This window comes from Panulirus ornatus, chromosome 17, assembly GCF_036320965.1.
Source record: "Panulirus ornatus isolate Po-2019 chromosome 17, ASM3632096v1, whole genome shotgun sequence".
Taxonomy (NCBI): Eukaryota; Metazoa; Arthropoda; class Malacostraca; order Decapoda; family Palinuridae; genus Panulirus; species Panulirus ornatus.
In genome coordinates this window covers 57,001,379-57,014,712 of record NC_092240.1, presented here as the reverse complement: position 1 = coordinate 57,014,712, position 13,334 = coordinate 57,001,379, and the positions used below count along the sequence as shown (strand labels likewise).

The 13,334-nt window shown below is 41.8% G+C and overlaps 1 protein-coding gene across 2 annotated transcripts in view; it reads left to right on the top strand.

Annotated features, from left to right (window-relative positions):
• LOC139754822 (uncharacterized) overlaps positions 1-13,334 on the top strand; it is a 243,374-nt gene that overhangs the window by 95,124 nt on the left and 134,916 nt on the right. For both annotated transcript variants that reach the window (XM_071672677.1, XM_071672676.1), the window contains exon 9: positions 10,591-10,706. In XM_071672677.1, the coding sequence (XP_071528778.1) occupies positions 10,591-10,706 (116 nt within the window). The remainder of the gene's footprint in view (positions 1-10,590; positions 10,707-13,334) is intronic.

The following is a 13,334-nucleotide window of genomic DNA, read 5'->3' as shown; positions in this document are numbered from 1 at the left end:
TTTGGTAGGGTTGAGGGACAAGTTAATTGGGATGTAAGTTTGAATGGAGGAAAATTGGACATATGGAGAGAATGAGTGAGAAAAGATGAACAAAGAGGACATATGTATCAGAGGTGGAGGGAACAAGGGAAGCTGGAGACCAAATTGGATGTGGAAGGATGGAGTGAAAAAGATTTTGAGTGATTGGGGCCTGAACATACAAAAGAGTGAAAGGCTTGCAAGGAATAGAGTGAATTGGGACGATGTGGTATACCAAGTTCGAAGTGCTATCAGTGGACTGAAATGTTTGAGGACAGTGTGTGGTGTGAGTTGGTTTGATTTAGTAAGTAATGTAAGGGTAAGAGAGATGTATGGAAATAAAAAGAGTGTGGCTGAGAGAGCAGAAGAGTGTGTTGAAATGGTTTGGACATATGGAGAGAATGAGTGAGGAAAGATGAACAAAGAGGACATATGTATCAGAGGTGGAGGGAACAAGGGAAGCTGGAGACCAAATTGGATGTGGAAGGATGGAGTGAAAAAGATTTTGAGTGATTGGGGCCTGAACATACAAAAGAGTGAAAGGCTTGCAAGGAATAGAGTGAATTGGGACGATGTGGTATACCGAGTTCGAAGTGCTATCAGTGGACTGAACCAGGGCATTTGAAGCATCTGGGGTAAACCATGGAAAGGTGTGTGGGGCCAGGATATGGATAGGGAGCTGTGGTTTCAATCTGTTACACGTGACAGCTAGAGACTGAGCGTGAACGAATGTGGCCTTTTTTGCCTTCTCCTGGCACTACCTTGCTGGGTAGTGCTATTTTATGTGTGGCAGGGTGGTGATGCGAATGGATGAAGGCAGCAAGTATGAATATGTACTTGTGTATATATGTGTATGTCTGTGTATGTATATGTATGTATACATTGAAATGTATAGGTATGCATGTGTGCGTGTGTGGGCGTTTATGTATATACATGTGTATGTGGGTGGGTTGGGCCATTCCTCATCTCTTTCCTTGCACTACCTTGCTAATGTGAGAGACAGCAATTATGTATAATAAAAAAGAAATTAATAATGATAATATATTTATATATATATTTATTTTGCTTTGTCGCTGTCTCCCGTGTTAGCGAGGTAGCGCAAGGAAACAGATGAAAGAATGGCCCAACCCACCCACATACACATGTATATACATACACATCCACACATGCAAATATACATACCCATACATCTCATCGTATACATATATTTACACACACACATACATATACATATATACACATGTACATAATTCATACTGTCTGCCTTTATTCATTCCCATCACCACCTCACCACACATGAAATAACAACCCCCTCCCCCCTCATGTGTGCAAGGTCGCGCTAGGAAAAGACAAAGGCCACATTCGTTCACACTCAGTCTCTAGCTGTCATGTAATAATACACCGAAACCACAGCTTCCTTTTCACATCGAGGCCCCACAGAACTTTCCATGGTTTACCCCAGACACTTCACATGCCCTGGTTCAATCCATTGACAGCACGTCGACCCTGGTATACCACATCGTTCCAATTTACTCTATTCCTTGCACGCCTTTCACCCTCCTACATGTTCAGGCCCCAATCACTCAAAATCCTTTTCACTCCATCTTTCCACCTCCAATTTGGTCTCCCACTTCTCCTCGTTCCCTTCACCTCTGACACATATATCCTCTCGGTCAATCTTTCCTCACTCATTCTCTCCATGTGACCAAAACATTTCAAAACACCCTCTTCTGCTCTCTCAACCACACTCTTTTTATTACCACACATCTCTCTTACCCTATTATTACTTACTCGATCAAACGACCTCACACCACATATTGTCCTCAAACATCTCATTTCCAGCACATCCATCCTCCTGCTCACAACTCTATCCATAGCCCAAGCCTTGCAACCATACAACATTGTTGGAACCACTATTCCTTCAAACATACCCATTTTTGCTTTCCGAGATAATGTTCTCGATAATAATGATATATACTATCCCTAGGGATAGGGGAGAAAGAATACTTCCCACGTATTCCCTGCGTGTCATAGAAGGCGACTAAAAGAGGAGGGAGGGGGGCTTGAAATCCTCCCTTCCTGTTTTTAATTTTCCAAAAGAGGGAACAAAAAAGGGGGCCAAATGAGGATATTCTGTTCAAGGCTCAGTCCTCTAATCTTAACTCTACCTCACTAATGCAGGAAATGGCGAATATGTATGAAAAATGAATATGCATATATCTTTTTTATTATACTTGATCGTTGTTTTCCATGTTAGCGAGGTAGTGCCAGGAAATAGACGAAGAAAGAATGGCCCATCCACTCCTATACATATATATAAATGCACATATACATACACGCACATGTACATACATATACGTATAATATATTTATATTTATTATACTTAGTCGCTTGGTGACTGAGTTTGGTAAAGTGTGTGAAAGAAGAAAAAGAGTAAATGTGAATAAGAGCAAGGTTATTAGGTACAGTAGGGTTGAGGGTCATGTCAATTGGGAGGTAAGTTTGAATGGAGAAAAACTGGAGGAAGTAAAGTGTTTTAGATATCTGGGAGTGGATCTGGCAGCGGATGGAACCATGGAAGCGGAAGTGGATCATAGGGTGGGGGAGGGGGCGAAAAGCCTGGGAGCCTTGAAGAATGTGTGGAAGTCGAGAACATTATCTGTGAAAGCAAAAATGGGTATGTTTGAAGGAATAGTGGTTCCAACAATGTTGTATGGTTGCGAGGCGTGGGCTATGGATAGAGTTGTGCGCAGGAGGATGGATGTGCTGGAAATGAGATGTTTGAGGACAATGTGTGGTGTGAGGTGGTTTGATCAAGTAAGTAACGTAAGGGTAAGAGAGATGTGTGGAAATAAAAAGAGCGTGGTTGAGAGAGCAGAAGAGGGTGTTTTGAAATGGTTTGTGCACATGGAGAGAATGAGTGAGGAAAGATTGACCAAGAGGATATATGTGTCGGAGGTAGAGGGAACGAGGAGAAGTGGGAGACCAAATTGGAGGTGGAAAGATGGAGTGAAAAAGATTTTGTGTGATCAGGGCCTGAACATGCAGGAGGGTGAAAGGAGGGCAAGGAATAGAGTGAATTGGATCGATGTGGTATACCGGGGTTGACGTGCTGTCAGTGGATTGAATCAGGGCATGTGAAGCGTCTGGGGTAAACCATGGAAAGCTGTGTAGGTATGTATATTTGCGTGTGTGGACGTATGTATATCCATGTGTATGGGGGTGGGTTGGGCCATTTCTTTCGTCTATTTCCTTGCGCTACCTCGCAAACGCGGGAGAAAGAAAAAAAGAAAAAAAAATACTTAGTCGCTGTCTCCTGTAAGGTAGCGCAAGGAAACAGATGAAAGAATGGCCTAACCCACCCACATACACGTGTATACATAAATGCCCACACACGCACTTATACATACCTATACATTTCAATATATACATTTTTTTTTTTTTTTTTTTTTTTTTTTATACTTTGTCGCTGTCTCCCGCGTTTGCGAGGTAGCGCAAGGAAACAGACGAAAGAAATGCCCCCCCCCCATACACATGTACATACGTCCACACACGCAAATATACATACCTACACAGCTTTCCATGGTTTACCCCAGACGCTTCACATGCCTTGATTCAATCCACTGACAGCACTTCAACCCCTGTATACCACATCGCTCCAATTCACTCTATTCCTTGCCCTCCTTTCACCCTCCTGCATGTTCAGGCCCCGATCACACAAAATCTTTTTCACTCCATCTTTCCACCTCCAATTTGGTCTCCCTCTTCTCCTCGTTCCCTCCACCTCCGACACATATATCCTCTTGGTCAATCTTTCCTCACTCATTCTCTCCATGTGCCCAAACCATTTCAAAACACCCTCTTCTGCTCTCTCAACCACGCTCTTTTTATTTCCACACATCTCTCTTACCCTTACGTTACTCACTCGATCAAACCACCTCACACCACACATTGTCCTCAAACATCTCATTTCCAGCACATCCATCCTCCTGCGCACATCTCTATCCATAGCCCACGCCTCGCAACCATACAACATTGTTGGAACCACCATTCCTTCAAACATACCCATTTTTGCTTTCCGAGATAATGTTCTCGACTTCCACACATTTTTCAAGGCTCCCAAAATTTTCGCCCCCTCCCCCACCCTATGATCCACTTCCGCTTCCATGGTTCCATCCGCTGACAGATCCACTCCCAGATATCTAAAACACTTCACTTCCTCCAGTTTTTCTCCATTCAAACTCACCTCCCAATTGACTTGACCCTCACCCCTACTGTACCTAATAACCTTGCTCTTATTCACATTTACTCTTAACTTTCTTCTTCCACACACTTTACCAAACTCAGTCACCAGCTTCTGCAGTTTCTCACATGAATCAGCCACCAGCGCTGTATCATCAGCGAACAACAACTGACTCACTTCCCAAGCTCTCTCATCCCCAACAGACTTCATACTTGCCCCTCTTTCCAGGACTCTTGCATTTACCTCCCTAACAACCCCATCCATAAACAAATTAAACAACCATGGAGACATCACACACCCCTGCCGCAAACCTACATTCACTGAGAACCAATCACTTTCCTCTCTTCCTACACGTACACATGCCTTACATCCTCGATAAAAACTTTTCACTGCTTCTAACAACTTTCCTCCCACACCATATATTCTTAATACCTTCCACAGAGCATCTCTATCAACTCTATCATATGCCTTCTCCAGATCCATAAATGCTACATACAAATCCATTTGCTTTTCTAAGTATTTCTCACATACATTCTTCAAAGCAAACACCTGATCCACACATCCTCTACCACTTCTGAAACCGCACTGCTCTTCCCCAATCTGATGCTCTGTACATGCCTTCACCCTCTCAATCAATACCCTCCCATATAATTTACCAGGAATACTCAATAAACTTATACCTCTGTAATTTGAGCACTCACTCTTATCCCCTTTGCCTTTGTACAATGGCACTATGCACGCATTCCGCCAATCCTCAGGCACCTCACCATGAGTCATACATACATTAAATAACCTTACCAACCAGTCAACAATACAGTCACCCCCCTTTTTAATAAATTCCACTGCAATACCATCCAAACCTGCTGCCTTGCCGGCTTTCATCTTCCGCAAAGCTTTTACTACCTCTTCTCTGTTTACCAAATCATTTTCCCTAACCCTCTCACTTTGCACACCACCTCGACCAAAACACCCTATATCTGCCACTCTGTCATCAGACACATTCAACAAACCTTCAAAATACTCATTCCATCTCCTTCTCACATCACCGCTACTTGTTATCACCTCCCCCTTTACGCCCTTCACTGAAGTTCCCATTTGCTCCCTTGTCTTACGCACCCTATTTACCTCCTTCCAGAACATCTTTTTATTCTCCCTAAAATTTACTGATAGTCTCTCACCCCAACTCTCATTTGCCCTTTTTTTCACCTCTTGCACCTTTCTCTTGACCTCCTGTCTCTTTCTTTTATACTTCTCCCACTCAATTGCATTTTTTTCCCTGCAAAAATCGTCCAAATGCCTCTCTCTTCTCTTTCACTAATACTCTTACTTCTTCATCCCACCACTCACTACCCTTTCTAAACAGCCCACCTCCCACTCTTCTCATGCCACAAGCATCTTTTGCGCAATCCATCACTGATTCCCTAAATACATCCCATTCCTCCCCCACTCCCCTTACTTCCATTGTTCTCACCTTTTTCCATTCTGTACACAGTCTCTCCTGGTACTTCCCCACACAGGTCTCCTTCCCAAGCTCACTCACTCTCACCACCTTCTTCACCCCAACATTCACTCCTCTTTTCTGAAAACCCATACTAATCTTCACCTTAGCCTCCACAAGATAATGATCAGACATCCCTCCAGTTGCACCTCTCAGCACATTAACATCCAAAAGTCTCTCTTTCGCACGCCTGTCAATTCACACGTAATCCAATAACGCTCTCTGGCCATCTCTCCTACTTACATAAGTATACTTATGTATATCTCGCTTTTTAAACCAGGTATTCCCAATCATCAGTCCTTTTTCAGCACATAAATCTACAAGCTCTTCACCATTTCCATTTACAACACTGAACACCCCATGCATACCAATTATTCCCTCAACTGCCACATTACTCACCTTTGCATTCAAATCACCCATCACTATAACCCGGTCTCGTGCATCAAAACCGCTAACACACTCATTCAGCTGCTCCCAAAACACTTGCCTCTCATGATCTTTCTTCTCATGCCCAGGTGCATATGCACCAATAATCACCCACCTCTCTCCATCAACTTTCAATTTTACCCATATTAATCGAGAATTTACTTTCTTACATTCTATCACATACTCCCACAACTCCTGTTTCAGGAGTATTGCTACTCCTTCCCTTGCTCTTGTCCTCTCACTAACCCCTGACTTCACTCCCCAGACATTTCCAAACCACTCTTCCCCTTTACCCTTGAGCTTCGTTTCACTCAGAGCCAAAACATCCAGGTTCCTTTCCTCAAACATACTACCTATCTCTCCTTTTTTCACATACACAGACATATACATATATACACATGTACATATTCATACTTGCTGCCTTCATCCATTCCTGTTGCCACCCTGCCACACTTGAGATAGCACACACACACACACCCACATGCGCGTGAGGTAGCACTAGGAAAAGACAACAAAGGCCACATTTGTTCACACTCAGTCTATAGCTGTCATGTGTAATGCACCAAAACCACAGCTCCCAAATATACCAATATACATACACATACATACATGTTCACAGACATATACATATAGACACATCTTTCTTTTATTTCTTTTAAACTATTCACCATTTCCCGCGTTAGCGAGGTAGCATTAAGAACAGAGGACTGGGCCTTTGTGGAATATCCTCACCTGGCCCCCCTGTTCCTTTTTTTGGAAAATTAAAAAAAAATGAGAGGAGGATTTCCAGCCTCCCGCTCCCTCCCCTTTTAGTCGCCTTCTATGACACGCAGGGAATACGTGAGAAGTATTCTTAATCCCCTATCCCCAGGGATGATATATACACATGTACAGATTAATTCATACTTGCTTGCCTTGATCCATTCCTGGCACTACCCTGTCCCACAGGAAAAGCATCGCAATGCCCTGCTTCACATGCACTGGTTCACTGGCATACCACATCGTTCCAATTCACTCTATCCCTTGCATCCCTCACCCTCCTGTATGTTCAAGCCGTGATTGCTCAAAATCATTTTTTTACTTCCTCTTTCCACCTCCAATTTGGTCTCCCAGTTCTCCTTGTTCCCTCCACCTCTGACACATATATCCTCATTGTCAATCTTTCCTCACTCATTGTCTCCATATGTCCAAACCATTTCAACACACCCTCTTCTGCCCTCTTAATCACACTCTTTTTATTTCCATACCTCTCATACCCTTTCATTACCTACTTGATCAAACCACCTCACACCACATGTTGTCCTCAAACATTTTATCTCCAACACATCCACTCTCCTCCGTACAACCCTAAACATAGCCCATGCCTCGCAACCATATGATATTGTTGGAACTACTATTCCTTCAAACATAGCCATTTTTGCTCTGCAAGATAACGTTCTTTCCTTCCCCGCAATCTTCATCGCTTCACACCCCCCCACCCACCCCACCCCTCCACCCTGTGACTTACTTCCGCTTCCATGGTTCCATTCGCTGCTAAGTCCACTCCCAGTAATCTAGAACTCTTTACTTCCTCCAATTTTTCTCCATTCAAACTTACATCCCAATTAACTTGTCCCTCAACCCTACTAAACCTAATAACCTTGTTCTTAACCACATTTACTCTCAACTCTCTTCTTTCACACACTTCCAAACTCAGTCACCAACTTCTGCAGTTTCTCCAGTGAATCAGGTGCCAGAGCTGTATCATTGGTGAACAACAACTGACACTTCCCAGGCCCTTTCATCCCCAACATACTGCATCCTCACCCCTCTCTCCAAAACTCTTGCATTTACCTCCCTAACCACCCTATCCATAAACAGATTAAACAACCTTGGGGACATCACACACCCTTGCCACAAACCGATATTCATTGGGAATCAATCACTCTCCTCTCTTCCTACTCATACATATGCTTTACATCTTGGTAAAGACTGCTTTTAGTAGTTTATCTCCTACACCATGTAGTTGGAAGACCTTCCACAGAGCATCTCTATCAACCTTATCATATGCCTTCTCCAGATCCATAAATGCTGCATATGTTTTTCTAAGTATTTCTCACATATATTGTTCAAAGCAGATACCTGATCCACACATCCTCTACCACTTCTGAAAGCACACTGCACCTCCCCAATCTGGTGCTCTTTACATGCTTTTGCCATCTCAATACTCTCCCATATAATTTCCCAGGAATACTCAACAAACTTATGCCTCTGTAGTTTGAACACTCACCTTTATCCCCTTTGCCCTTGTACAGTGATACTACGCATGCATTCTGCCAGTCCTCATGCACTTCACCGTGATCCATACATACATTGAATTTCCTTACCAACCAATCAGCAACACAGTCACCCCCTTTTTTGAATCAATTCCACTGTAATACCATCCAGACCTGCCGCCTTGCTGTATTTCATCTTCCGCAAAGCTTTCACTACCTCTTCTCTCTTAAACCAAACCATTCTCCCTGACTCTATCACTTCGCCCACTACTCTGACCAAAACACCCCACTCTATCATCAAACACATTCAACCTTCAAAATACTCGCTCCATCTCCTTCTCACTTCATTACTGTCTGCTATCACTTCCCTCTTGCTGCCTTCACCGATGTTCCCATTTGTTCTCTTGTTTTACACATGTTATTCACCTCCTTCCAAAAAATCATTTCATTATTCTAAAAGTTTAATGATACTCTCTCACCCCATCTCTCATTTGCCCTCTTTTTCAACCCTTGCATCTTCCTCTTGACCTCCTGCTGCATTCTTTTAGACATCTAGTGATTTACACTCATTCCTTGTATCATCCAAATGCCTCTCTTTTCTCTTTCACTAATAACTTTACTTCATCCCATCGCTCACTACCCTCTCTGATCTGCCCACCTTTCACCTTTCTCATGCCACAGGCATCTGTTGCAAATGCCATCACTGCTTCCCTAAATATGCCCCATTCCTCACATACTCCCCTCACATCATTTGCTCTCACCTTTTGCCATTCCACACTCAATTTCTCCTGGTACTTCCTCATGCAATTCTCCTTTCTAAGCTCACTTACTGTCACCACTCTCTTCTCCCCAACATTTTCTCTTTTTTTTTTTTTTCTTTTTTTTAAATCCTCTGCAAATCTTCACCTATCTACTTCCATGTTCCACAGACCTTTCCATGGTTGACTCTGACGTTTCACATACCCTGGTTCAGTCCATTGACAGCACGTCAACCCGTGTGCCATATCGTTCTAATTCACTCTATTCCTTGCATGCCTCTCACCCTCCTGTATGTTCAGGTCCCGATCACTCAAATCTTTTTTACTCCATCCTTCCACCTCCAATTCGGTCTCCCACTTCTTGTTCCCTCCACCTCTGACACATATATCTTCTTTGTCAACCTTTCCTCACTCTCTTCATGTATCCAAACCATTTCAACACACCCTATTCTGCTCTTTGAACCCCAGTCTTTCTATTACCACACATCTCTTTTACCCTTTCATTATTTACTCGATCAAACCACCTCACACCACATGTTGTCTCCATACATTTCATTCCCAACACATCCACTCTCATTCATACAACCCTATCTATAGCCCATGCCTTGCAATCATATAATATTGTTGGAACTACTATTCCTTCAAACATACCCATTTTTGCTCTTTGAGTTAACATTCTCTCTTTCCACACATTCTTCATCCCTTCCTGAACCTTCGCCCCCACCTTCACCCAGTGGCTCACTTCTGCTTCCGTGGTTACATTCGCTGCTAAGTCCACTCCCAGATATCAGAAACACTTCACTTCCTCCAGTTTTTCTCCATTCAGATTTGCATCCTAACTTGTCCCTCAACCCTGCTGAACCTAATAACCTTGCTCTTATTCACATTTACTCTCAACTTTCTCCTTTCACACACTTTTCCAAAGTCAGTCTTCAACTTCTGCAGTTTCTCGATAAAATCAGGCACCCTTGCTGTATCATCGGCAAACAACAAGTGATTCGCTTCCCAGACCCTCTTATTCCCAAGAGACCACATACTTGGCCCTCTTTCCAAAATTCTTGCATCACCTGCCTAACCATCCCATCCATATACAAATTAAACAGTCATGGGGACATGATTCATCCCATCTGGAGAGATTAATTGGTAATTAAAAAGAAAACCAAAAGGATGGAGGGGGGTACCTGACATAACCTGATTTAACCTTATAATTATCCAGTTGTATCTCCCATTGTACTGATCTCTTTTCCCCCATGTTGATAGTAATGAAAGGTTATTTGGAATTAGTCTGCTTTTTTCTGTATTTTTCCTGTTCAGTAATTTGGAAGTAATTTGCAATATCATCTTAGAAATTAACAGCGACTTTACATTGAGAAATTTTTTCTCTTGGGCAGGTGTGGTTACGGGATCAGGTCAGACATATGTTGTAGTGCAGGAAGGAGACAACATTAGTTTCGTACCAGCTGAAATGGTGCAAGGTGACTTAGGTGCTGCAGTCAATGGAAGCCAGGTAGGCTGAGTAGATTAACTGTCTTAGAATATTAGTCCCTTTTCTCATCATTTTTATACCCTATTTTATCCTTAAAGGCATTTGTCATAAATTTGTAGTTAACTCAGAACATATGTTTTGACACCTAATTCATTTAATGTTGTACATCATCACAGAAGATAGATATGTTACATCACAGTTTGCTGCTTATTGATAAATACTTCTTGAAATTTCTTTAAATATCTTTTGTTTGCCCCAGAGATCCCTTTAAATTCCTTGGTCCTTTATTATTATATCTAAAGATTAAGTTCATTTTGAGAGATATGTTCATTATATAATATTTTTGATATTTAGTGAGATTATGTGAAATAACTGGAAATGTTCAGGATCAGCTCTAGAGCAACATTTGCATATGGTTGACACATTCAAAGGATGCGCCTAGAGCACAGTATGTCCAGTAATGTTAAATACTAGTGAAAATGACTTGAGCAAGTATATGTGCATGGGTGTTATTGTTACTGCAATATGACCAGCACAGCACCCAAACTTTGCATATTTACCTCCAAGTATTGAATTCGTATGGTTGCAGTCCTTCCTGCTGCCATATGATAATGACTTGTGCTCAAACTTCAAACAGCTTCATTGGCTGCCATGAAACTGGTTCACTTAGGTTCATCTCCTTCCTGCCTCTTGTCATCATTCATTTTCATGTTCACAGTGGCCATGTCAAGTATACTTGTATGAGTTACAAGCAGGATGAAGTTCAGTATGAAAATGTAAATGTCTGCCATGCTTTGATGTTTATTAAGAATACATTGTGTAAAACATCATTGGGGATTATGACCTGAATGGTTAGTGATAAGTATTTAAGAGTACCATGGTGTGTGTGTTCTTGTTTGTCTATGTGTTTTCATACCACACTTTCTCTAAATGTAGAATATTTTTAGAGGAAGATAATACATATCACCAAAGGTTTACTGTAAGATACAGTATCTAACAATTTGTGGTAATTTGGTATTCAAACCAACCTAATCCCTATTGATTTATGTTTCATACAAAACCATGTTTTTATATTATATACAGCGTGTCTGAACCTGTATACACAAATTGTGACAGCCTCCTAAAACATTGCATTCTTCTCTACCATCTACCCTAACACTACCTCCTTCCTTTTCCTCACCTCGACTTCCAATTGATCCCATCTATCTGCTCTTGCTTATCTCCCACACCACCACCATTGCCAACTCTGCCCACCTTCACCCCAGTCACCTTCTTCTCCACCTATTTGCAAGGGTTGTTCACAACATCGCACATTATACCAGACTTTGCTGTTAAATCTTGAGTGTGTGTGTGTGTGTATGTGTGTATGCATGCACTATAAGTGAAACAATATGCATTGTCATACACACACAGATACACACTTGTGTAGTTGCCAGACACAAGGAGGACAGAAGTGTCTGGTTGATGATGTATGGTCATGGTAATGAATAACTTTGCATTTTGTTACAACACATCTGGATGTGATAATTGGGTGTGAAACAGTTATGGGTTATCTTTAGTGTATAATCACAAAGGACATAATAAGGTGGTATTATGTGATGCCTCATAGACTACACTTTCAAAAGCTGATATGGTTATCTACTCAGGATTAGATAGATGCATAGTTGCATATAACATTCCAAAGGGTAAAACCATCATAAGACTCATCACAAATATTATCACAGTAATCATTGCATTGAGATGTTACATTTAACATTGATTTTAGAGACCACTTTAGATGTTGCTCTTATTAAATTTGTGATATACAGAAAACCCTTGATTTAAGGGACGAATGGGGGTGAAGGGGGTGTCCATTAATGCTGAAAGTATGTTGAATCGAATATAACCTTTGGTCCATTTTTTGATAGATATACAGTTCACATGCTTTCTTTTAACTCCTCTATCACTTGATGCCATTTTGAATTGTAAGGATTGCAAAATTATTTGATGAAGTAATTTCTCTGTATGCAACCTGACCATGATGGCTTAAGGCAGACTAAGACAAACAAAGCAAGTTTATCCCACGCTACCAAAAACTAGTGTGATATGCATTGCGCATGATGCAGTGTTTGAGATTTAATTTTTTTTTTAATCTTTTAAACTGTTATTAATTTGTATTAATTGCCCACTTTCTAAAAGGGGAAACAGAAGGAGTGATGCGGGGAGAGCTCATTCTTCTCGAAGGCTCAGATTGGGGTGTCCAAATGTATGTGGATGTAACCAAGATGAGAAATAAGGAGAGATAGGTAGTATGTTTAAGGAAAGGAACCTGGATGTTTTGGCTCTGAGTGAAACGAAGCTCAAGGGTAAAGAGGAAGAGTGGTTTGGGAATGTCTTGGGAGTAAAGTAAGGGGTTTGTGAGAGGACAAGAGCAAAGGAAGGAGTAGCACTACTCCTGAAGCAGGAGTTGTGGGAGTATGTGATAGAGTGTAAGAATGTAAACTCTAGATTGATATGGGTAAAACTGAAAAAGTTGATGGAGAAAGATGGGTAATTGTTGGTGCCTATGCACCTGGGCATGAGAAGAAGGATCATGAGAGGCAAGTGTTTTGGGAGCAGCTGAGTGAGTGCGTTAGCAGCTTTTATGCACGAGACTGGGTTATACTGATG